This window comes from Cygnus olor, chromosome 7 (assembly GCF_009769625.2).
Source record: "Cygnus olor isolate bCygOlo1 chromosome 7, bCygOlo1.pri.v2, whole genome shotgun sequence".
Classification (NCBI taxonomy): Eukaryota; Metazoa; Chordata; class Aves; order Anseriformes; family Anatidae; genus Cygnus; species Cygnus olor.
In genome coordinates this window covers 12031614-12058948 of record NC_049175.1, presented here as the reverse complement: position 1 = coordinate 12058948, position 27335 = coordinate 12031614, and the positions used below count along the sequence as shown (strand labels likewise).

Sequence of the window (27335 nt, the reverse complement as noted above, 5' to 3'; positions counted from 1 at the left end):
ATCTGTTACCATACTGGCCAGATAATGTAGTTTTGTCAAGTTCTTTGTAGTTATTCATGGTTGGATCTTTTTGTTTAACTTTTTTGTATGCTTCTCTTACTGTTTTCTCTCCTATCTTTCCTCATTTTCAGATATTGTTCCACCCCTTCTCTTTAGATAGAATGATTTTTTTTTACCTAGTTGGATATATTTCGTAAAGTTCTTGGCATAGACAGATATGTTTTTCAGTGAAATGCTGATTCATTTTTGTACAGCTTTAAAGGAGATTATTGTTTTTCTGCCTGAGTAATAGCTGCATGGATCTCAAGAGTTGTTATTGGTAGTTAGCGCTGTTCATTCTCATTCTTAATTGCTGGTTTCCGTATTTATCTCTTCAGTTCTGTCTGTCAGATGTTACACTTAGGAAAGGAACAACTCACAGGATTTCAGCGTAGTTGTCTAGTTGATGCTGCAAGTCAAAGATTTACCTTTTATAATGTTTGCTTATTTTTTAAATTATTTTCCAAGGTTACCTTTATCACTTAGTCTTGAAAACTGTGTGGATAATGGGAAAATATGCTGCTAAAGCGTAGCAGACCTCTGACTGCTTTTGATAGGCAGCATTATATATGCTCATTGTCCCTTGTATTTGGATTAATTTTCATATGAGCAATACTTTAGTGTCCTTACATTTTCAAAACCTTTTTTTAGTAATTCTGTCTTCCATTTATTTTCCATTTTTCTGTGTTTCCCTAAACTCTTAGATGAAACAGGTCAATAGCAATAACAATTGATTTTTAACAAAGAAGCTTTGATATGTTTATTTGCCTTCCGAATCAGTTAGAAAATTGAGATGTAAATGTTTGTGTATGATGGCAATGTCTGCTTTTTCCCTGTGCTCAGTTACTCCTTCCAGTTCATGTCTATAAGGCCAGCTTTATCACTCTTAATGATTTACATTTGGGTGCTGTCCTTCTGATTACTCACATACACAAAAGATATTTAATACTACAAAAACTGGAAATAAAATGTTTTTCATTTGCAAGGAAGGCTGAAGTCTGTTTCTTGATCAGGTTGATTGCTTCTGTGTCTTCAGTCTAGACTTAAATTTAATCCTTCCCATTTCTTTCTTATGTAGCACTTTATCAGCCTGTGCCTCCTTTTAAAACCCACCCTTAAATATCTTCTGTGTTAGCTCCGTATCGTTTTTTTAGAACATGTATTTTGTTCCTGCAATGTAATTTAGTTGCATCCAAAATGCTTATATCCACTTTCTTTACATCTCTTCTCAGAAGTAACATGCAATTATTTCTGCATTTAAATCTGCATTTCAAGTTTTAGCTATCAATATGAGTGTCTTATTCCAGTAACTGTTGTATTTTTGTGGTATGAGGATTGTCTCTTCACAACTGCCCCACCTGGAATTTTGTAAAAAAAAATCTATAACACAAAATCTTTCAAAAGGCCATTAATGCTTGCTTCTGAAAGCAGAAATTAATTTGTTCTTTCTGTAAAAATAATTTGATTTTTAATAAGATTTTTGTATATTACATGAAGCAATCTTAGAATGTAATTTAGCATAAATCATCTGAAATAAGTTTATAATCTAGTGTTTCTTTTGCTAAAGAAGAGGTGGAAGTTCAAAAATCCTGAGCCAAAATGCACACAGGTAGAGAATAAAAGAAAGAACAAGTGCCGAGGAGTCAGGCAGCAATTTACATTACACTTGTCACTTGAAATTCAAATGATGAAATTGATCCTGCAGTGCAAAACAGAGGCAGATCTTACCCTTATTTGGGACCAGTTATCTTCAGCACAATTCCTTGTAGGTTCAAGGGGTCTTCTACAGAAATATAGCAGAAAGCTTCAGGGAAAGAGTAGCTTAGAAATTGCAGCATTTAAGCTAGAGAGTAGATAAGACTCTTCCATAATTCTTAGGAATTATAACCTCTTAAAAATGGAAATAGAAATTAAATCAACAATGCTTAGTCAGCTTCACTAATTCCATCCCTATTTATGATTAAAAAAAAAGTTCTAAAAATTGTGTTGGTCATTTCACATGCACTGTATCTGTCTTTATGAAAGCTTGAAATTTTGGAAAGTATCCTGCTTTCTTTTGTTAGATCATCATGAGACTTTCAGTCAGTAGTATAACCTGTACAGCCTTTATCAAGGTAGCTGGGACATCTGGGTGTAAACCTACTAGGTGTACAAGTAGCAATTACAGTCATTTGGAAAAGGAATTAAGGGAAAAGAGTAAGCCAATACTGAAAAGCTGCTTGTGAAGAGAAAAGGATTAATTTGTTTTCTGTTGTCAGTGTGGATGTAAGAACCAATAAAGGGCTTACATTGTAGTTAGGGAGATTTAGGTTAGGCATAAGGAAAAATATCCTAATAGGAAGAACAATTAAATGTGGACATAGATGGATGGAGATTCCATGTTCCAACCTCAAGATACTGGAGATTTCGAAAGAAATTACAGAAGCATCTATCACAGTAAAGTTGATTTTACTTTCAGATAGGGGGGACATCATCTTCACCCCTTTCAGTTCCTTTTAAAACATTCTTTTTGTAAACACTTAATGAAAGTGGAGTTAGAACAATTTCTGCTGAGATCTGTTATTCATATGTATTTAAGGCTTTAGTGTGTAAAGAGATACAAAAAACCCTCCCGACTTGTGTTGTGGTAGAAAGAAAAACGTGATTTTTATTTACATGTGACAACATTAGCGTATTTGTGAGTTTGTATTTGCAGGATCTAGTAGTGAAGTAAAAGGCACTTGAGTCAGACAAGCTGTAGTGTGTGCTCAGTAGGCAGCAAACCTCTTCAGTTCTGGAAATTGATACCTGAAAGGTATTTAACACTTTGTTTTAACTCCAGTGCCTCAGCCCAAATAGTTTTTTATTTATTGCATTCTCAATTGTGACAGTCAGAACTTGGAGAAAGAGGCAAAATGCAGAAGAGTAAGGAAAAAAAAAAAGTGTGTAAATAATGCTTCAGCATTAGACAAGAAAAAAAAATCCTCTTCCTGAATCTTACTTATGTATGTAATTATACCATAGATAACTGTATTTTTTCCCTTCCTGAAAATGAAAATAATGCCTTTTCATATTAAAGTCTAGACTAATCATGTGAGTTATAGGTTCTTTACATGTAAAGATAAAGTTACCAACAGCAAAAGGTAGAAGACAGGTGCATCCTCGTTACTAGAAAAATAAATGTTTCAATATTTCATTTGAATGAACAAATGAAAACAAAATGTGTCCAATACGAATGGTTCAGTTAGTGTCTTTCCCTGCCTCATTTATAACACACTTTTTATAAAACTACTGAAATTATTAAAGTACATAGTGCTGGAGGGACACATCATTTGTTATTTATGAATGTTCTCATCCCTAGCTGATGAGTTTCTGTTCTCTAAGAAGCACAGAATTAGTATATAGAAAGCCTAAATTATTTGACTTTGAAATATATTTCATTGGTGCGGTTACTTTGGGATTAGATTGTAGATAGAGCTATTGCTGAATTGCATCCACCGTAAAGTCTGTTTCTTAAAAAATACAAAGTGAAAAGTACCCTCTGAAAGCTGGAAAATCTGTGTTCTTATGTAACTGAACATTTTCAATTCCTTCAGTGTTCATTACAATAACATTCATTCTGTTTAGGTCATTTAATATTAATAAGGCTGTGATGTTGATCCCAAGAAATTCTATATTAATGAAACATTAATTAACACTCACTTGTAAATTACCACCATTACATGCATCGTGGCTGTAGGTGGGGTGATACTCTGAAGTGTCCACGATTATGAGTGTATTAGGTCTTTAATGGAACAGGACTGGGTATAATGAATTCCATGTTGCAGAGCCATTTCCTGTTACACAGAAGGTGCTCTGTTGTAGCTATCCATCTAAAGAGACAGTTCTAAGAATGATTTATTTACATACAAAATTGATGTTGATAAAGTAGACTCAAAGCTCTGTGCCATGTGGGATTTTCACAGTTGTACACGTTGCACTTCAGCTCCACATAAAAATTCTTAGCAAGGTTCTAGTGGCAAAATGTTAATTCCTTAGGTGTTCATTAAAATAACATTAATCATGAACTCTGATGATGTTCAAGTTGATTTATTCTGAAACTTTATAATTAAAATTAATCAGGTTCTATAATTAGAGCAGGAGAATGGAATTTGGCCTTGTTATGTTAGGATAGCACTATTAATTCACTTAAATGTTAGAGATAAGATTAGGCATTTAGTGAGCATCTGCTTTAAGTACGGATCATACAGTCAAACCCATATAAAATAAGAGGTTCATGTATGTATTTCTGTGTTGGAAATTGTTCTGCAGTACTTTGTGAGAAAGATGTTAGTTTGTTCGTTTACCATTTTGATGGACTTGGGAAAGCTGAAAAATTATTCTGCTTTCTGGTGAGCTGAATCTCGGTTTTAACTAACTCCCAGCAGGAAATCTGTAATTAAGTCTATAGGGTATCAGATAACATCTATGCTTTAGGTGGCCAGATGGATGTTATTCAAACCACCTGGAAGTCATCAGTTTGTCATTACTAATTACATGACAATCATATTTCTTGGTCAGAAATGGAAGTAAAAAATATTTTTATTACACTACTCTATCATTGATTGCTAGAACAAAGAGAAGAGGTGACTTTCCTTGTCAAAGTAAATTTACTTACTGTAGGACTTGAGTGTTAAAAAATCCAGGAGGCTTCAAGGGAACTCAAAAGACTCACTGAAGGACTTACTAACATGCTACCTTTGGCTCTATGCGACCCTGGCCTACAAATTGTTGGTGTCTGAGGAGGGCGTTCTGGGGAAACACTGTAGTGTGCTTGCACCATTCTTTAGTTCGTCCTCGGGCTTCATCTTTTAGCTGCTGTTCAAGACAGCTTACCAGGCCTTGAGGTACCTTTGATGTGACTCTGTAGAACCATTATTATGTTCTTTTACAGATATTTATGCTATGTTCCTGAAAATACGGAGAGATGTTCTGGATTTTTTTTTCGTTATGTTTAAAGATCAGACTAAAATTTTTCATTAGGTGCTGTGTTACAAAGAGAAAAATTCAGTCTTCCAAGAAGTTACAATGATACATTGAAAATAACCTCTTAAATCATGTTACTGGTTTCAATTTATATTCAGCTGATAACCAGTAAACTATTGAGTGGTTGCTAGCCATTTGAAGAGAACCAAGTTGATTCGTATCTCAGCAGTTGTCAAGGACGTTTAACTTATTAAAACTTCTGGAAACCGGGGCTACTCTTCAATATTTTAAAGTTTACCTTTTCAATAAAGGTATTTCTGCTAGACCAGTTGGGAACTAAGTAGAGCAGTTTGTATTTGACACTATACGTGATCGTGTCATTTGTTTACATTAACCATATCTGAGTAGCTACATTACTAATAAAGCAAATTCCTTTGGTACTGGAATCCTGGCTTTACTTTTCTTGTCTGTGGTGGTGCACTTGCAGACTTCTTTTTCCATTCATGTTTCAGTTTTTGCAGAATTTCTGTTCTCTTGTCCAGTCTGAGGATTGAAAATAACAGTAATAGATAAAGAGTAAAGAGATTGTTGTGGTTTGTTGTATGCTGTCAAATATATACATATATGTATATATATGTACATACACTATATATATGTATACTTGTATCAGTATAAACTGCATATATATATTATTATTACTATTATTTGTTTATGGTAGCCCCCTGGTCCCTTGCAAATAGTGTGTACAAAAACTTATACTGCACATTTTGATCACTTTTTAATTGAAATAGCCATTTGCTTTTTTTGTGTTGATGTTACTTTGGTTTGTAATTTTTTAATATACTCACATGTATTTAGGTCTCGAGACGTGATAATTTCTCAGATTAATCATAAATCTTCATCTATACCTTATTAGATATAGAATAGATAGAACCAAATTTCAGATACTTGTGCTCAACTTCCTAGTAGGTGTTTCAGCCCAGTAAACTTCTTTACAACCACAGTCCACTGATGGATGGTGTAAGTTGTTGCTTGTTGATTTATGTTTTATGTTGCTTGTTGATTTATGTTGAAAATTAGCTGTTTTTTTTTTACTATTATTATTTATTTATTGATAGAGGTTACACTATTCATCAGATTGTATTTTTCAAGCATAATAAGTTTGCCTAGTTCTCTTGATAAAATGCTTTACCAAGGTCTGCTGGTATCACTTGACTGAGATTGATACTGTTAGCTACCTCTATTTCTGTTTTATGCATCTTATTTCAAATGGAAATGCTATGTGAAAGTGACCTTCTGTAAATAAATATATGACCCTACACCTACAGGTTCAGCCTGCTTTCTTCTTGCAAATTTATAGCTTATAACACTGTTCTTTTTTCTACATATGATAGGTCTTTGTTTAGACCGCATAACTGAAGCATTTAGTATTTCTGTGTGCTTTGAGTCAGTATATAGCTAGCAATAATCTCTTGGAAAGCCAATGTGCATACACCTAAAGTAGGACCTAAAGAGTAAGTCCTTGTCTGGGTTAGCTTTATGTAGATTATTTTTCGTTAATATAATTTAGGGAAGGTACCTACCTGTCATCTAATGTCCTTGTAGACATACGTCTTGCTGAGAATAGCAAGTTTCAAATTGATGCTGTCCATGAAAAAAACAGTATCCAGTGGTGCTTACAGAAATGCATGTTTTAACTCTCCACATTGGGGTGGATATTCTGCTTCTTTCACTTAGTTCGTTCAGCTTTGAGAAGAAGAGATGAGGGGAGGCCTCATGGTGGCCTGAAGCTCCCTCACGAGGGGAGCGGAGGGGCAGACGCTGAGCTCTGCTCTCTGGGGACGGCGACAGGACCCGAGGAGACGGCATGGAGCTGGGACAGGGGAGGGTCAGGCTGGGTGTTAGGGAAAGGTTCTGCACCCAGAGGTGGTCAGGCACTGGGACAGGCTCCCCAGGGCAGTCGTCACGGCACCAAGCCTGTCCAAGTTCAAGAAGTGTTTGGACAATGCTCTGAGACACATGGTCTGAGTTTTAAGTGGTCCTGTGCAGAGCCAGGAGTTGGACTCAGTGATCCTTGTGGGTCCCTTCTGACTCAGGATATTCTGTGATTTAAGCCCAAGGATGCTGTGTCTGTCTGTCAGAGCACTGGAAAGAAATAGTTGAGGTCAAAGAGTGGCCCAGCTGGGTTAGAGAGCCTGAAATTGATAGAGATAATACAGCAGAGCTGTGGGGTGCAAAATTGCTCCTACTTCTGTCACCCTGTTTTCTACCAGTCTCTTATTGATATATTGGTCTAAAACAACAGATGTTTCAGGAGAAGTCCAAGACAAACCACAGTCATTAACGAAAGCTTCATTGTTGAGGGAAAGTAACAAAAGGAGAAACATTTGTGTTACGTGAATGTGTGTGTATACCCAGTTGTGCTTCTTTACTCAGTTTTATCAAAAAGATTTTGTCTTGGTGTAAGAAAATATTTTTCATGCTTTTATCGAGAAAATTGATGGCTCTAAGTTCATTAGAGTGTCTAACACGGAAAATATTCCTATCATATAGTTCTCCATAAACTGGAAGTACTTGGAACCTTTGAGCACCAGTGCATTTTGAGTAATTGCATCAATGCCAGAACCCCATTCACACACCGTAAATATTAGAGGGCAGTTGGTCAAAGTAAAAATAAGGAAGGGCAGAGTAAGAGTAACTGAAATAATCTCTTGGAAGGATGGCATTTGAGTCTAAGAACTCCAGCCTTCTATCATAACTAGAATGGCTAAACATTAAACCTTAAAATAGCTTTGAAAGAAAGCAGTTAACTTCTTCCTGCAGTACAAATGTCACTCGACTCCAGAATGATGGCTGCATTTTTGCTTTCATTTTATAGTTAGCAAAATGTATTTTCAAACTGCATAGTAAAATTCCAGAGCTGTAGAAGATGACCAGAAATTCAAGAACCCACATAGTAAAGATATAAGAAACTGAAATGTGGAGGCTTAAGATGAGTCTTAAAAAGACGAGTAATGTTTTGAATAACAAATAATTTATGCAAAATATGTTACAAAATCTAAGATGCTAAATAAATAAACAGTACAATGTATTCTGTTTTGACACTGTTTCCACTTAAAAGATAGTGAATGTAGATTAATTTGTTAACAGTATTTTGAAGTTATTCTTCATTATAGTTGCTTTATATTTTGTACAAACAGTTGAATTGTAATTTTAAATTTCAGTCTTCTGCTTTGAAGCTACATGAAAATATGGTGGGATAAACATTCAGAAAAATAGATTGTGGTTATATAATTTCTCTTTATTATAAAAAAGTTGCTTCACCATATGAAACTTTTCTCCTGTATTTTGGAAGGCTTCTGTTCCTTTTGATATTTCACCCAGTCAGTATGGTATACTATGTTTCTAATTTCTGTAATCTTTTATGATTACAAATTGAGGGTAGTGTTATAAAAGTAATTCTCATACAGTATTGAGAAGTCTTGAAGATTTAAAACTGATGAATGGGATATAAGAATGCTTCAATATTAAATGGTAGACAAATAAGCAATGTAGTAATTGTTAAAGACTTAATACTACATTTGTGGCTGAAGATTTTTTTTTCTTAGCTAGATGCAACATGTTAAAGGACAATTAACCTTTACCATTTGGTCCAAATAACTATAATTTCCAGCAAAGTAGAAGTTTCTTGCTTTTGAGTAACATTTTACATTCTAGCACTAATATAACTTTGAGGGCTTATTTTTGTTGCCACATCTGTCAGCAACTGTCTTTGACAGAAGTGGGTTTTGGCCCTTGTATCTTTAAAATGAAATACAAATGCCTGGTTTGGCAGGCTATGCTTTCAGAGCAGATTTTGTAAAGACAGCTGCCTATTGAAGCCTCCTGTTCGTGTTTTCTTGCAGAACAGTGGGGCTTTACAAAACTTCGTCAATGTTGATTAACAGTTGCATACGTAAACTTTGTTGTTAAAATACATCTGTTCATCATTACATTTTTCTGATTTAAAATCAGGCTGTTTTTCAAGGCAACAGGCAAGTCTGAGGAAAACTGTGAATATAATTTTTTTCTTTTTTTTTTTTTTTGATTTTCATTTATAAGAAAACTTGGCTATGTATTTCAAGAATTTCTTAGAAGTCTGAGTAGTTAAACCATCCTTTTGGTTAATATATTACTTCTGGAACAAGTAGATAAAATTCTACACTTTAAACATGGTAAAAATGGTGCATATTCTGCAAAGGACAGAATTTTAGATTAAAGTTTTCTGGGCACAAAAGCAGTAACAAAGTGATCCCTACAAAACAGAGTAACTGAATAACACAAGAAATAACTTTTGTTAATTTAAAACTTTAGAAACTGAAACTTGTAAGATGTAATTAAATTATGGTACTGTACATACCAGCTGTTCTTGGTAATTGAAACTTTACAATATGAAAAATACATTACATCTGTACAGTTTATACAGGTAGGTAGGATGAGTTTTGAAAAAAGATTCACTTCAAGGGTCATACTCTGAAGTCAAAAAATACTGGACAACTTAACTAATTACAAATTGTAGACTTGAAACAATTAATCTTTGTGGTTCTTTTTTTAAATTGAACAGGGATCCTAGAATCCATATTATTATGTCTTCTCATTTCTGTCAGTAATGTTATGTAGAATTTGGTTGCAGCCTCTGCTACAGGAAAAAAAAAATCACCACTACCACCAAAAAAAAACCCATCAGTTAGGCCAGCTGCTGACTGTGTTCCTTGATTCGTGCTGCTGTTGTTATTGTGCTCAGATCCAGATCTGTTTCTAGGTGTGTTTCCACTGTTTCTTCCCGGGCATTCGAGTCGTAAGCCTTGTGAGCAAGCAGTTCATGATGTACTCCACAATAACTTATTGTGGGCTGATCATAGGCAAGAAATGTTGACACATTCATAGCCAGCGGAATCTGTGGGAAAAACAAAGATGAAAACGAGCCAGTTGCCAAGGCATAATCCAAACCTTCTTGCAAGAATTTGATGTTAAGGAAATGAGCTATCTAAAAACACTGGCTAAAGCCAAATACAGTGCTGCATGTAAAAAAATAGTTTCCTTATACCTCTCCCTCTATTCCCTCCACCCCACCCAAACCCTGGTCCTTCCTAAATTGTTGTAAGTCCAGCAACTACCACCTTTGATCTTGTGGCATAGGACTACAAATGTGCTAGTGTGTGCGAGTGCTGTAAAGGAGTCAGGTTTGTATTAAGATGCGATTGAACTCCATCTTTAGAATATAATTAGCCTCTGCTAAAATCAGTCTATCAGGGAGGAGAAAGAGTGTCTCAGTTGAGGTTAAATGCAATATTTCAAATGAAATTTAAATGGATTTTGAAGTTTAAAAGTGTATCTTGCTTAAATGTATCAGTGTGTGCAATATCTTTGGTCTCCTGGGAAATACCCACAGATCAGCACATTTCCTATTGTAGCATAAACATGGAATCTAGCAGCCTGCACTAAATGAAGCACCATGGTGGGTGGTAGCTTCATCCACCGTTAGGCTGTGTTAGCTGGAAGCTTCTCTATTGTAGGTTTAGTTCAAATGCTTTAGGCTGCAAAGTTACTAAATTATTTTTGACTGTTTTCTTTGGGTTTTGAACACATTTCAGCATAGAATTATCTACAATATGCTTTTGAATCATACATGAAACAAATGCAGACTTTGAATTGTATGTTTTTCTACCTTTTAGATGTATTCTTATATACATAAAGAGAATCAAACGATGAAAAAAGTACTTGAGTAGAATGCAAAATCCTCTCCTGTAGGTAATTTTTGATATTCAGGCCTGTTATAAAATTTTCCATATTCTTTCTTCTTACCTACTCCTCCTCTCTTGTTGCATCTTTTTTCCCTCCTTAACAGTATAGCAGCATATCCCCCCCCCCACCCCCTTCTGTCTCTTTTTCCTGGGCAGGTCAGGATCTGACCATCTGCAGTGTTTTGTTCAGTGTAAGTATTTGGGGAAGAAAACTTCTTGGATGCTCCAGTTCATACCACAGCTCATTTGTAAACATCACGAGAGGCTGCTACCAGCTGCTGCTTTACTGCTGTCTGGCTGCGCTGGATCACTTTGGGTCTCCCTGGTCATAGCTCTGGAACAGAGATGTCAACCCTAATGGCATGGTAATTAGACAAGGAACATCCCTGTCTATATTTCCTGTGCATTTTTCTATTCCCGTTCTGATAGTGGTAAATGTCTTAGGAAAAGCTCTCTCTCTATAAACCTCATCTTCCTTAGAGTTTTTATTTTAAATAATGTAAATTAGTAATACCATAGCATTTGTGATGTTAGGTCTCATCTCTTTGACAGCAGTTCTAGAGTAAAAAACTCTGCATTGTTTCATTACTAGCGGTGTGTGAACTTCAGATTGTTTGGAGTTCAGGTTTAGATTAGGTGAGCATCCAAAAAGCCTAGGCTTACCTCAGATTTACAGTTCAGAAGCTTTAAAATTGCAATTACTATTCAGGGGAGCATCTGTTCTGCAAGCTGAATTTCATTGCATGGTATTAAATCTCTGTACAGTGCTGGGGAAAAAGAGTTCTACAAACTTATATCTTATCTGGTAAGCAAGTCTAAAACTTTAGACTTGTTTTACATAGAAAATGCAGCTAAAAGGTTACATTTACAAAGCTGTGTAGAAAACCAGATTTTTTTTTAAGAAAAATCATTATGGTCAGTCCTGACAAGAATTTAATCCAGTGTTTGGGATGTTGATGATTTCACATTTGTGTTTTGATCCTCGCTGGAACTTGAAAGGAAAAGATGCCACAGATTAAAAAGGAAGGTGCTGTGTGGGAGTGTTTTGTTTTTTTTTTTTTTTTTTGACAATTTGGTTCCTGCTTCTCTCTAGCAATTATGAAGGTCTGCAGGAAGCAGATTATTTTATCCAGATTGCAGAAGTATATTTGCTACTAAACACATGTAAACTGATTGGAGATGGGAATGCTTCTAGCTACAGATGAGTATCTAGGCAGTTAGCAAAGATGGGAAAGGTTCTAGCAAAGACATACAGAATTTATTAAGCTTCTGGTGTCATGGCTGTGTTTTTATCTGATTGCCTGACCTTGGCTTGGCTTTCATAAGAAACAAAATTGCATTTTTTTTCTCAATTTATTGTATTTAGACTTAGAGGCAATATTTTCAGCCTCAGGATTTTGGTATTTTGTAAAATTTAATGCATATGTGGTGTTCAAAGCTGCTGGGGGGATTTCAAGACTCAGTCACAGAACCTTGGAAATGAAGGCTTGGAAACTGAAGTGATAAGGGCATACCCACAGATCTGCAGTGGTTCAAGAATGTAGACATGGGAAAATATGATAGGGCAGAGGATCTCCATCTGTGAAGATGGCAGAGAGAGGGAGCTGAAAAAACACAGGTCATGAACAGGAGGGAGGAATAAAAAAACAAAGTAAACCAGGCTCCACAGTGAAATATAGGAATAAAATGAACTGAAAGATGGAAGTAATAGAAGTGATGGAGTCATAATACAGAGTTCTGAAAATGTAGGAATGTCATTACAACATAGGCATGGGAATATAATGCATCAGCATATGGTTATATGTTTCATATGTACATCAGCATATTCATATGTTTCATATCGAAGTTAGTGGAGGTTTGCTATCAGCTTCAGTAAGTAAATAAATAAATGTAACAAACCCTTGTAAAATCATAAAGGTTTTATTGGCATGAATCAAAATTAAAGCTTTATTCATGACTACTATGAAAATGCCTATTATTTCAAGTGAAACTCCAACCTGATACTTTTTCATTCATTGTTTTTTTTGTGATTTTTTTTCTGCATATTATTTAAATTTTGGTGGTTAAATTTTTAGTAGTACTATTTTTGAATTCAACAGCATGTAAAACAAAAAGGCTTTAGAGGAATAAAACACCTTGTGTTTATTAGATAGGGAATAAAATATAATAAATTATAATAAACATGTTTAGGAAACCTTACCTAAATTGTCTCTTCCATGAATCTTAACAACCTGATTTCAATCTTTGAATTGCAAATTGAAGGCCATTTCTGTCTTCATTTGGGAACCTCCAGAAATCCTAGTTTCTCTCCTGTTTCTCATACCTGTGAACCTCATTATTGAATGTTGTCCTCAGCAAAGCATCACTGAACTCTTTTTAATGATATTTACTATCCAGTACTTCCCAGTTGTCTTTATTTTTCTGTTAATATCCATTTCCCACCACCTTGCTCACTTGCAAATGAGTTGTCACATTGTACATCGTTTTTCCACCTCTACTTTCACAACCCCCCTCTTAACGTCCCAACTCACCTAATTCAAACTTCATTAGGACCTTGTCTTCAGCATGGTTAGAAGCATTTACCTCTTCTCCTATATTTCTCATCTGTGCATCTTCTATCTTGAGCCAGGCTTTATCTTCCATTTCTACCTTGCACAAAAGGCTGTAGGCACAGTTTCCAAGATTTTCCTGTCTACCTGTCTTCCATACGGTCATCTATAGGTGCCTGTCTGTTTTCATATTAAACATTGCAGGGGATTGTAATGCCTATCTTAGATTTTACCACGTTACCCTTCCTAACATTTTACTCTGTTTTCTGTGTCCTGTTTTTCCTCTCAAAGGGGGACTGATTTTTCCCAAATCATTTTCCTTTGCCCTCTAACACTAATATTTCACTAAAAGGAGTGTATTAACCTTTTTTTTCTTTTTTTTTTTCTGATCTTGTTTTTCCATAAGATGCAGAGAAAATGCTATTTAATAATGTAACTCAAAAAGTCATGTTCCAATGCTGATGGACTATAGCAAGGCTGTGAATTTTTGGACTCAGCTGTTAGAAGCTATTGCAGCTACTGCTGGAGGAAGAAAACCAGCTGAATATGCACACCAAGCACAGGGTAGTAGCCTGGCAGCTTCTTAGCTGTCCCTGTTTTCTTCCAATAACCTGGGCAGGTCTTAGAGTATTTGAAGTACTGGCAGGGTCCTGCTTTCTTGGTAGTTACACAAGAACTAGCCAGAATATTCATTCAGACTTCTTAGAGGGCTTCTCCTGGAAGCTGAGCCCCTGTTACCTAAGGAGTCTTATGCCAGGGCAGCAGCAAGATTGTCCTGTACCTTCCTCCCACTGTCTCCTGGCCCTGCACACCTGCATTTAAATCTGCTCTGTGATTTAGGCATGTATTGCATTTGACAAGTCCCTTATTTTATCTCTTAAGTAGCATTTGCAGTGGCTTTCTGTGAAAACCCTAGAGCTGTCTGGTATGTGTAGTTATGGAAAGAGAGCCAGTTGCTTTCACCGTCTGCTTCTTCAAGCAAGTATTTACTGAAAAGTGCTGTGCCATGAAACAAGGGGAGAAAATGAAACTTAAGCTTCTGTTAAAGGCATAGATAAACCTGTTACAGCCAATTTGGGAGAGTCATGGTTTCACAGTTAGATCCTCCTAGCTCCTCTGACAAAATGTACCTCAGCCGGGGGGGATGTTAGCAGAACTTCCTTTTTGGTGGTGGTGCTTGCATATGCTGTGAATGGGCCTTACTGTGAAGCAACTTCTGGTCCCTTTAAAGAGCTGACAATGGATGCCTGCAAAACTGCTAGTCACTTTTAAACATCTTGGCTTTCTCTAAAGTAGAAATAATTTATACATTCTTAGGTGGCTGTTCTTTAGCACTTGCATCTGCATACATCAGCCTTTCAAAGTCCAGGCTCTAAAGGCCTGGGAAAGGGCAGCTGTTGTTAGATCAGCTGGTCAGAACTTCGGCAAGAAATGTCACAAGGCATCGGCATTAACTCAGCCAGCTTTACTTGTGAGTGGCAGAGAGGAGTTGCGCCAGTGAAGGAAGTACAAAGGGAGAAGGTATTTGCAAGCTTTGCTTCTCTCAAAATTAATTCCGACTCAGTTCAGGCTGTAATTAAAAACCTACGGAAAGTGCAAAATGGTCATAATAGTTTTCATCAAATAGCAAGTTTGTTGTTCACACAGACATTGAGTTAATGCCACCTCGGTGAGGAAGAATTGTGCCTTCTATTCAAGGGGCAGTTCTCTCCCAATGTTGTATATACTTCCAATATACTTTCTGTTTTTCAAAAACACTTGCTTTTGCTATAATTTCCTTCTCCTCACTAAATCTGGGCAATAAAGTCCAGTAGTAACATGCTTCATGTGCTCTGCTTGCGTTTGGTAATCTTTCTATTCCAATTTGTTAGTCTTTGGTTAGCTAACTTGGGGTCCCACATGGTGGGAAATAATGCAACAGAATCCAAACATGTATAGCTATGCATCTATTTTGTACCCAGTCTCCTCTGTCATGCTATATCAAACACATGTAGTAACTGTACTCCTATCAGAGAAAGACAAGAATGAGGAAGCAAAGGACAGATGGGAGTTCTGTATCACTGTATCCATCTGTATTTCAAGCTTTTTAAACCATGCATTCAGTCACATTGAACATGAGGACCAGTTGTCTCCATGGCAATATAAGAACCATATTATTTCAAACCTCCTATTGAAATAGCTGCTGTTTTCAGGCTTTACTTGCAGTGCTTGGGGCTGAATGCCCTGTATTTACACTGATAATAAATAAATAAATAAAACCAACAACCCCACAGCAAAAAAAAAAACCAACAAAAAACAACAACAAACCATCACCAAAAAGAAAACTTCAGAAAGCACACAAATAGAATTACAGTCCACCAGTAGTATTTCCTTACCTGTTCAATGTTTAACATGAATTTTGAGTGATTTATGTTGCAGCATATTCCCAAGGAGAGGAGAGTGGTGATAGAAATAAAATATAAAAATCACCTTGAAAACAAAGGTTGTTACTTTAAAGCTTTGTGTTGAATGTTTGACATGTAAAGGGAAGGCTGTTGGTGATTTTTGTTTGTTTGTTTTTTGTTGGGATCAGAGAGGGTACAGGGTTCCCTCTGTTGGGTTCCATGAGAAAGCATGACAATTTTTACTAGTTCTGTCAATGTGTATTTGGTATCTTAAAGTAGAAGGAATTGGAAAAAATAATCAGCAAGCTAAATATACTAGTTTCAAAAATGACCTTTACCAGTTTTTGAAGTGCCAAAATGAACAGTCGATAACAGTTGCTATAGAGTATGGCCCCTTTCTTTCTATTTTAAGGTAGTAGTAGAAGGTTGGAAAAAGGAAGAACAACTAACGAGGTTTTATTTTTTATTCTAATTCAGTTCATTAGGGTTCAGAATAAGAAATAGTTTGTGGTTTCCTAGTTGCTGGATGTCCTGTCTTGCATGTTGTGAATTTTCTCAAAATTTGAACAGGGTGACATTTGCTTAATCTCTTTCCTTCCTGTAAAGAAAGTGACATTCGTGGGATGTGAACAACTTGAGACTTGATTAGCTTTAATTGCTCGCTTGGTTTTGAAAGCAATATGTACTAAATTTGATATTAGTTAGACATTAATGTTCGCTGTTAATTTTCAAAAATGGATATGTTCTAAATATTAGCCTACCTGACAAGGCAAATAGCCACACTGCATTTTTGAGGCTTTTTCTTTATTTGTTTGTTCTTTTGCTTTAATATCCATCAGTAGCAGACTTTTTATTTTTAGTTTTTAAATAACAATCCTTCAACATCTCCCGTAGAAAATAGAATTAGGGAGTAGGTTTCAGAGTGTGTGATTATGAGTAAAAATATATCCTTTCACTTGATGCATGGACTGAAATACGCTTCATGATATTTAATAATTAAGTGTATATTGTCCTAAATTACATCTAAAAATGTTAATACAATTAGATCCATCTCTCTTAATCTCTAACTATTTTAGCTTTTTGATTTGTTTTTAATTTGTTTTTAATTTGTATAGAAAACTTGGTATTTATTGATAGGGTCTGTTGAAAGCATAATTACTGAACTATTTCAAAAAGACAGCTCTGAACTTTGTGGGACTAAAAATAAATCAACACAGATAAAGCTTTTACTTTAGATGCTGGATAAATTATGGATTCAGTTCAAAGTAATTGATAGCAAGCATTTGTTACATATGGAAAAAACTAGCTATTTTTTTCGTAGTAAAATCAGCTGCACTTGGAGAATCTGACCATCATACTGTATTTCAGTTACAATTTGTAAGTTAACAGTAGTTAGACAATCTTAAAATAGGAAGAATTTACATGAATAAAATCATATGAAGAAGACAGCTTTAAAAAGTAAATAATAAATTTTGTAAGGAAGGCTGAAGGAAAATATATTTGTAAGCCACCCATATGTAGGTAAATGTGTCTGTATGATACACGTTAGCTTGTGATTCTTGAGGATGAACGTTAAAGGAGGTCAGTGCAGCTCTTTCCCTTCTCTGAAATTTCCAGAATACTAAAAAGAAAATTAGATGCTCTTGTTACATGTAGAGGGAAAGGAAGCTGAATGAGAGGAACCAGCAAGCTGGTCTGAGATTCATTTTGTTTATATTATACATTTGTTTGTATATTTTTTGTAAAATAACAAAACAAGCAAGCAAAAACACATTGTATGATAAAGTTGAGGAAACAATGTGTTACAATTAAGTTTTTGAAAATGTTTGCAAGCCAGGCTTAGTTAAACTTTAGTGTGCCTGTAGTGAACATTTAGAGAATTAATTAAATACCCTAGGGCCTGGTCATGGAGGAAGTCTTGCAGAAACCAAAGGGAAGACTTTTTGTTTAGGAGAGCTCTGTGGAGAGAAAGGTCTGCGTGTGGTATTCTGTGGTATTTCTCTTAATGAGCAAAAATCGCTGAAGAGCAGCTATATCTAAGCAGTTACAGCACAGACTACAGCTATATTTACACATTTTCATTAAGCGTGATTGTTATGGTTGATAGTTGGACTCTTTATAAGGCAGAAATTTTTTTTTCGAGGGCCCCATTCCTCAAAGGTTAGGTTCTCATATACTGGATAGGCTTGTGTGGAGTATGATTAATATCATCTAATTTTCTTTATTCTTCTCTAATTATTTTAATGTAACGAGCAATTCTAATATCCCCTAAGTGCTATGACAGGCAATCTCATTACTTTTCATCAGGCTTGTTTGCAGAGAAATTAAACAGCAGCGGAAATACATAAGACCAAAGAAACCAGAAGTTGAAGTATGCAGAGCAAGGAGTCAGATGCCGAAGAAGTCATGAACCAACCTTAAGAATAGGATTTGTTAATATAATCTTTAGTTTATTGTTTGCTACTTCTTGAAGACTAGTCACTAATCTTACTTGAGGAAAAGCTGAAGTTCTTACAGCTCCAATAGGAGGGATTTTGGAAAATATTCAGGAAACTTGGTGATAGTGAAGATGCAAATGTATTCCTTTATCTTCTTTACCCTTTCTCTCTCTCAACCATTCTCTCTCAACAGTTACCCCTTTTTTAATTCTCATTTGAATGTTTTCTCTCTTTTTCCCTCTTCAAGAGGGAACATCCTTATTACCCATATTTTGTATAACCTCTCCCATCTTCCCGTTACATTGTTGTTTGCTGCCATTAGTCTATTATTTTATTCACCTTTACTTTTCTTTATGTTCTTCTCTCTTGGGCTACCTTTTTAGTAAGGTGCCGTAACGCTCTCTTTCTGTAAGCGCCAACATATGTTTTCGTGACTACAGGAAAGGATCCAGGAAGGGCTGGTGGTGCTGAGACAAACTCACAGTGAAACCACCAATTGCTGTTTTATATTTTGAGTATGAACTATTAGCCTTGATATTTAAACAGTTTCATAGTGCCCAAAGTCTGATTGTGCCAACTGTTGCATGCAGTTGCGACTGGCCTATTAGACTGAACTGATGTGACATCCATGTTGTTATTCTTGTGTTTGTATAAATTGGAGTTGTTGTGAGCTAAGAGATGTCAGGGTCAAAAGCTCTGATGGGAGGAGAATTTGCACTGCTACCGAGAGCAATGAAGAAACCTTATTTACTCTCCTAGCTTGATTTTTCTCTCTCAGCTGATTTTCAGTAATACTGAGCCATTCAGCGTTCGGTGATATGAACTCATGAATATACCTAGTTAGTGAAATCTCAAGTCTGAGGCCCTTTAGGAGGTGTGCAAGAAAGGTTGAAACTGGCAAACAAAACAGAAGCAGCGAAGCAGCACCTTACCCTTCTCTGATGCCTCTTTGTACTGCTTGTTGTTTTCTGAGGCAATTCTGGTCAGTGCTTGAGGCTTGTCAAAGCATACTGAGGTATGGCATGTACTGATTCATTTAAAAGACATAATGAAAATGTCTCTTTGGATGTAGGAAACTGCTTATGAAAAATCATTGTGTTAACTGTGGGTCTTTGATCTGTGATACAAATTCCTCTTCGTACATCTTAACCAGAGCAGTGTTTCCTGGTGCACAGTATTCTCAAATTAATAAATAAAATTAAAAGTTATAACTTAAATTCATAGCTTGCATCAGCTTATGATATGAGAAATAGTATTTCAATGAATAATCCAGATTTACTTGTCAGAGACAGAAGACCCATACTGAGACTGCTTTAATCCTTTCGGTAATTGTTTGATTCCAAAGTCTCTTCAAGTACCTGCCTCAAATCCAAATGATGTCTTCAAGTGCTGAGTTTGGTGTGATCCTTAAATTCTTTGGAAGATATAGGTTCCTTTGGAATTCAAACATTTGTTGGCGCTTAAATGGTTTGTTTATTGTAAGAAGTGTTTTATTTTAGAAATGTTTTGTAGTATGTAACACCTATATTCTCAGTGGAAAAGTTAGTACATACAGCACAGAATTACAGAATTCCCATCTATCCTGTCTTCCCTTTTCCCCTCCAAACACATACTTGCATGTTTTCTTATATGCCCAATAGAAGGCTAGCCTTTTGTTTCTGTTGTTATTGCTCTTAGGTAGCTTTGCTTTGCTGAAGAAGAAAGAGCTAGGAGCAACTTGCTTGGCTGGAAAGAAGTTAGTGCTGTCAGTGGTGATCTGTAGCTGTGCATTAGGGTCAGCTAATGCCAGGGCATCGCAAAAAGTTGAGGGGGAGATAACAAGGTGTATACACATAGTGAAAAAAGTTATTAGGGAGGAGTCCTTGTTCTGGGAGGTTGGATCGTGTTGCCCAACAATACTTTACAAGTGAGGAGTGGAAAGAATCGGATCATCATCTGTCTATTCAAAGAACAACTAAAACAGGCAAAATACCAGTTCTCCATATAGTTACTGTTATACTTTAGTTAAATAACCAGCACGTTGCTCTTTTCAAATTGTTTGAACAAAGGCATCTTCATGTATCTTAAAAAACCTTTTGAATGGTGCCAAAAAGCTAGTGCACTTTGGCAGAGGCTGTCCCTGAAGGGAATGAAGTCCTCTTTCTTTGTTAGTGGTAGGCAAATTGATGTACTCACTCAGAGAGACTTCGTAAAGGGTATTGGGAAAAACAACCCAAAACACAGAAGTTAAACCAAAAGTAGGATTTCTACCTGGCAAATTATGTTAATAGAATTCAATACATGCTTTAAAAATAGAGGAAAAATTATATTTAATATGCAAATAAAATGCTGCTAACAGACTCAGTTTTTAGAATTTACTATAAAATGAGCAGTGCTTTGTATATTTTTACAAAACACTGTAATTTCCTAAAACTGATTTGAGTGAAGTATTTACAACTATACTGAATACTATACTGAATACTGAAGTATTTACATTCGTGAATAAGCTCTGTAATTATTTTAGTAAATTCAAGGAAGAGATGCTTTTTAAAAACAATGATTTTGTAATAGAATGCTGATACTGGATGCAGCTTAAAAAGCAAGAGCTTTTTCATCATATATCTCATGGATGGGGAGCATAGTACATGTGATTCTTTCGGTTCTTAGTAAAGGATCTTAATAAGTTCACTGTGTTTACTTGAAAAATACAAAATTGTTATTTTCTGATGTAATGGACAGTAGTAGCAATATAATATTTCTTTTCCTTAATTAAGACATGCCCTTATATATTATATTATTTAGTATTTGTGCTAATGAAGCAATTTTCTTTTTTTAAGCTCCTTTCCCTCTGCGTGTTTAACTGGCCTTCATATCGTATTTGTCACTGTATAATTGTAGAGAGAAAAAGCTTTGACATATTCCCAAACAGTACATACTGGATTATTTATATGGATAAGAAGTATTAATATTTGCACTTGTAAAAATATTTATACCATGTGCATCAGTTGCACTGCTCCTAAGGTATTTTTGTATGGCACTCAGGCTGGATGTTTGTATATCTACCCCTGATTAAACAATTCTTCAAAGGAGGACTAAAAATTTTGCTGGCAGGAAAGCGTTATTGTGCCAATTTAATATCATTCTTCTAAAATCCAACACAAACACTCAAAGCATAAAATGGCATATTGCTGATAGCTGGTTTGTTCATCATCCTTTTCACTCTTAAATGCTGCAGTAGTTACTGTGGCAGATTTTAAGGAAAAATCCAGTAAGCAAGGCAGCATCGACAATGTGCTGTAGGAGAAGTGTAGGCAAGGGACCAAAGCTGACTAGAGAAGTTAAAAAATATAAAATCCAGGAGAAAGTTGTCAGACCTTTTTGGTTCATTAAAGGTGACCTTAATTGCTGGCTTGCATGGTTCATAGAATTGGGACTGGAATTTGGAGCAACTCTTCTGATTAGCCCAGTGTGGTAGTTTTCAAAAGCCATTAGGAGGCTGCCCTGTTATCTCTGTACAGCGCTCTCGTTTATAGACCTCATCGTGCAGGAACTTGCATAGGACTAATGTGGAAAATAGCAGGCACTGTCTGTATCTGGGTTAGTATTCCCCTTCACGGTGTCTTTGACAAGTGGACCTTAAAAACCCAACCTCCTGTTGACACCAGCAGTATTTGTAATGATAAAGTGTATTTCTTCTTCAAAGAAATCCTGAACTGGTGGAAGAAATTTAGGATATTCATTTAGAGCTAGTTAAGCCCAGACAGTTTGATCTTTCTTAGTAGTCAGTCATACAAATATGTTTACTTTCTCAGAGCAGCTGTTGAAAGATGCATCAATGTGTGCTTAATGTGCAGCGGTTTTGGTTAGGAGGTCAAAATGAATTCATGTGGCTGTGATGAAAGAGGTGGCTTGCACTATTTTGCATATTGTGGGTAGGCAGATAGTGGTTCTCTACAAGACATGATACCAGAGATGTTAAACCGTATTAAGAAACCCCACATATGTAGCTGGAATGCAGTTTGAGCTTAGCTGAACACAAAGAATGGGTGATGTGCTGCATTCCTAATGGAGAAAAAGAAGGGAGCCTGAATATTTTTCAAACAAGGGAAAATAGTATGTAAAACACTAAAAACCAAAACATAAGCCACACACCTATGCACACACAAAAAAGCAAACAAAAAAACCCTAACGGCACCCCCATTATTGTCTTGTTCTATGTATGTAATTCTGTATGCAAACTTCAGATGAAGTTACAAGAGATGTTTTTTCTGTTCAAATAGCTTATTTGCTATTCAAATAAATGAGAAAAGTCATTGGTAAATGAGACAAACTTAAGAGGGCTCTAGAGCTGAGTGCAGTAAAAAAACATCCTCTTTTACTTCTAAGAAAGTCAGTTCTTCTAAGGAGGAATTAAATAGAGCTATACTGAATGTTCAACAGTCTGCTTGGCCTAGTGTCAGTATTTAATGCCTGTCAGTGGTAGCAGGAGCACGACAAAGAGAAGACTGTGCTGGTAATAAACAGAATTACCCTCTGCATTTGAGAAATATGAAGATGATGTGTGAACCATGCTTAATAATGGATGTGTGCACGTTTAAGATAAAATGATGCTAGTTTTCAAAATGTTGAGAAATGTGCCATTCTGAAACCTGCAGGCTCTACCTGCGTTTAGGCAGGTCCTGAAGATAGAATATGAGCTTCCACTTCAATGGAAATTCAACAGTGAGCAATTTTGGATACAGAATGAATTAGAATAGAAAATCAAGTAGGGCTTTTGAAGTTTTTCACAGCACTGATGTATTTTCACGATGAATTAGAATATTTTGCTCTAACTTCTCTTGTTGCACTCTATATTAATAATTAAAATCTAGTTGCAATAATACAAATTTTCAAAATTGACTTTTGAAAAGTTGATTTGAGTCTTAAATAGGCAATAATGTGTTAAAATCATAATAAGAACATGGTCTAATCTAAATGTTCTAGTATTTTTAACAAAATCCTGTGGATAAAATTTCATTTTTTAAAAAATGCACATTTTATTAATTGAAATCTTCTAATAGAGAAATCCATCCATGTAGTTTTGGACAATTCCAAATACCTTGGGCATAATTCCAAGGATTGGTTCATTTGCTAAGGCCAGGTTGTGCGCTGAGCATGATGGTGTTTGCAGTGTGCTGCCGCATCTTGTCTGAGACTTTAGATTCAGATCTAAAAGGCAATCTAGCAACAGCAGATTAAGTTACTAGTTGCAGTAATGCAATGTTTAGTGGCCCTTACTAATTAAAGGACTTAATTAAATTGTTCTGAGAGAATAGGTCAGCACTATGTCAGCTCTTCCTTAACATCTGTCTGCTTGAGCAAACCACTGGTAGATACATTTTATGCACCGGTATATGGCATAGTTCCCCTTGCTGTCAGTTTCTTTAGTTTTTTCTGGTTCTGTCTTTTGGAGTATAGGAATAAAAAACAGGCATGGACTTGTCTCATATGAAGGGCTCTGATGGCACCCATTCCGTATTGGAAGTTCAAGGCAAAAGATGATGTAATGTGGCTTGATGTAATCATAAGCTACAGTTTTAATGTTTATTTGCTGTAAACAAACAAAAAGGGATTAGCATGTGTCACGTCTCTGGAGTGTTGGTCTTTTGCATGGGATTGGTAACAATAGATTGCTAACAGCTTACTGGCTACTTGCATGACTTTGATTCAGAGTTCAAGTAGGGTTTTGCCAGTGATGGAAGAGTAGGGTTTTCCTGCATTTGTTCAGTCACCGTGGAGTGCTCTTGTCATTGTGCAATCCCAGGTAGTAGTAGATTTCTTCTGAAAAACTGCTTTTGAATTCAAGGATGCCAACATTCATTTATACTGTTCCCTCTGAAAGTATGGAATGTTCAGGGTAGTGTTTGTGGGTCTATTTTAAAAGTCATGCAACAAATTCAAGGCCTCATCAATAGAAAGATGTGAGAATTTCAGTGGTACTCAAGTGTATGCTAACACACCTGCACCCGAAAGGGCAACCCCCAGTCATCTTCCTTACTTTTTGACCTGTAGTTTCCTGGGTGCTGCAGTTTGGTGTTACTTTGGTTGAATCCATCCTAACGTGATCACCAGGGAATCCATCAGCTGTATTAAGTGCTGTTTGGATCTGGAAGCTTGGTGAGGTGGTGTTGAACTCTGCAGGAACGTAAGATGGATGTTTGCTCACAAAGCTGCTAACGTGTAGATAGCACTACATTTCACCCAAAGATTGTGAATCAGCCTGAAGAAGGGCCTGTGTGCCTAAAAGCTGTTTTTCTTCAAAGTTATCAAGCTGCTCTAATAAAAAATAATAATAATAAAAAAAAATCTATGAATCTTCCTTGTGTAAAGGACATCAGCCATGGCCACAGAGCCCGAAGCCTGGCTGAAGGAGGAGGAAGATCCACTATGCCCTCAATAAAAGTAAGCCAAAAGCAAAGAGAACTCAGCTGTTCAGTGAGAGTTTCTTAGGAGATAGCCCTCAGACAACCTTTCTCAGCAAATGCCTATGGCCCCTACAGAGACTATAGGTACCTGATAAATCTGTATCTTTTGAGAGACCATTTTATGTTTCCACAGAGAATAGTCTTGGCTACCTTTACCACTTACAGTCCCCCTCTAAATCCATCTCCTTTGAAGACCTTAGCATAAAGCTTGTGCTGCAAGAATTTGCATGAGAATGACCAAAATGTAATTGATTTCTAATGCAACCTTTTCATAATCTGGACCTGCATGCACACCAGATGGGCTGAAAAACTGACCAAATTTCACAATCAGTTTTCACAGGTAAAATCTAATTAAATGTACAAACAGAAATTTTAAATATTTGGACAGAATTTCTTTAGTGAGATTTTAGAATAAAGGAGAAATGTTTTACACAACTTTGCATGACAGAGATGTTTTCCACTTTTTAAAGAATAGTTTGCTGTTTATCGTTATATTCGTCTTCATAGTGTGCCTTGCACATTAAAAATAGATGAACAGAGAACTCATCAGATGAGCTAACCAAAGCCGCAGGTGGCTAGTACAGAAATCTGCTAGGCTCTCAAGTCTGTGTTGGACGATTCTGTGTGAAAGACACTGCCTTGAAGCTGGAGGTAACTGACGTTAACTTCAGAAGTTTACTGGTGTTAACTGACATGGATCGTGTTTGGTTTTTACCAGCGGATTTTACATTTGTACAGGAAAAATTTCTTTAACATCATGCATGTTAAAGTATTTTATAAATCACATACAGATTTGATTAAAGGGAAGCTAATGTAGATTTCATTGCTATTGTGATGGTTCATTCTTTTATGCACCAAGTCTGTAGAGCCTGCTTCTGAATCAGGCTGCTGGCCTTGGTCATGTAGAAGTCTATTAGAAGACTTCATGCCTCCATGGGGTCTTTGTGTCCCTGCCACACAGGCACATCCTCACTTGTAACCTGCCTTCCACAGAGCTGTCTGGGCAGCCACAGTCTTTATCTGCACTCTGGATCTGGCACAGATAGGAAATGGAACCCGAGGAGACAAAATGCTGCCCAAAAAAGATTACTTTTTCCTAGGACTTTTTCACAACTTGGTGAAAATTTACTAGTTTGGCCATCTGTTGAAAGAGAAGGGTGATAAACTAATTGAGTTGTCATGATTTTTGGAAGTTACGGCCAAATTACTGATTGTTGACAGCAGGTGCACTAACATGAGATGCATGAATTTCCTCAATTAGTGAGGGCTCTTTTGAGAAGGAAGTTACTTTAAAGCAAACTGCTGTACAGATTGATTTATTCTACAATGATTGCCCAAGAAAACGTTCCTGCTTTACTTTCAACACAAGGTAGTTTTGGTAGTTTTCCTGTCAGTTAAAATAGTGCCTGGCATTTCCTCTGTCAGTGTTTTCACCATTCCTTAGGGTATCAAAGACATGCCATACATGAAGATGGACCCCTTGACAGGACAGTGAAATTCACTGGTGAGACTTGTCTGAAAAGGCTGAGCGAAGGTACTCTGCTCAAGGAAGTAAATCTCTTAGCCTACAATCCAGTGAAAATGCTTGTAAAGGAGCTTCTGCATTACAGAGTGTAGCACACCGTGGTACATAGCTGCTAACTTGAATCTCAGAAGCAATATAGTCATGTTAGGTCTGTGTGTTGTAGGAGCACTGCTAGCCCCAGTGCCTTTTCATATAATCACAGAATGACATCTTTCAAATCTTGGAACAGTGAGTGCTTAAAACCTGCTTATACAGAATTCTCACTTGTGGTTTGGAGGTAAGAAAGGGAAATGATAAAGAACACTGTACTGAGTGGTACTGTTGGCTGGATGTTACTGAGAGAAAGGATGGACAAAATCTGTTGCAACCTACTCCAGAAATAAGAAGGCAACTTTGAAAGAGTTCAGCAAGAAAAGGAGGAACAATTCATTTGAAATTCAGGTTGTATTTGTAGATGTAGATGTACCACTCAACACCCTAAATATCCGTCCCTTTCAGTACATGCCCTCATTCGGTTTATGGAATAAATGTAAAATCCAACACAGAGCTTACAAAACACTCTTAAAAATTCATTTTCTGCAAACTAGCTATGCCCTTCGAATAAATGGCACACAAATTATCTTTTTTTGTTTAGAGAGAAAAGCTTTAAGCAAAAAATGAGAAGGGTAGAAATTATTATTTGCCTTTCAGAGAAGCTATTGTTTTCCTGGGCTGATGGTTTGCATTAAATTGTAGATATGTTCATGTCTTCATTGTGACATGGTCTGTTTTAGTCCATATGAATTATACCCACAGCCTAATAGGGCTTTTGGTTTCTGGGGTTCTTCATGTCCTGTTCTTATTCAATTAGTATGTGATGTGCTCATGTGTGTGTTTTGACTGAAAGAAAATGAGAGAAACAAAAAATGTCCTTTAAGCGTTCTAGTCCCTATCCTTAATTTAATTGCTCTTTCTCTTTCATTCTTTCCCTGAAGATGTTTGAGTAATGTGTGCTACTGCTTTATACACCTCTTTGCTTCCCTGCAGCAAACACACAGTCTCTAGCATTTTTACTGCATGTGAGAAACCGGCTTGCTATTCCTGCTGCATTTACTGTACTGCTTTCACTGATACTGCTCTGCTGCCCCCAAGGTCTGAATGACATTGATCTGATGCTCACAGCCTAGACATAAAGCCAGGGAGAGCTGTACACAAATCTCCTGGCCAGTACAAGAAAATCATTAACTCTTT

At 36.3% G+C, this 27335-nt stretch overlaps 2 protein-coding genes across 13 annotated transcripts in view; one reads left to right on the top strand and one right to left on the bottom strand.

Annotated features, from left to right (window-relative positions):
* The window catches only part of CTNNA3 (catenin alpha 3), a 523550-nt gene that overhangs the window by 125195 nt on the left and 371020 nt on the right, over positions 1-27335 (top strand). The window lies entirely within an intron of this gene.
* The window catches only part of LRRTM3 (leucine rich repeat transmembrane neuronal 3), an 86203-nt gene continuing 67710 nt past the window's right edge, over positions 8843-27335 (bottom strand). For both annotated transcript variants that reach the window (XM_040564595.1, XM_040564594.1), the window contains one exon: positions 8843-9919. In XM_040564595.1, the coding sequence (XP_040420529.1) occupies positions 9710-9919 (210 nt within the window). In that variant the 3' untranslated portion in view covers positions 8843-9709. The remainder of the gene's footprint in view (positions 9920-27335) is intronic.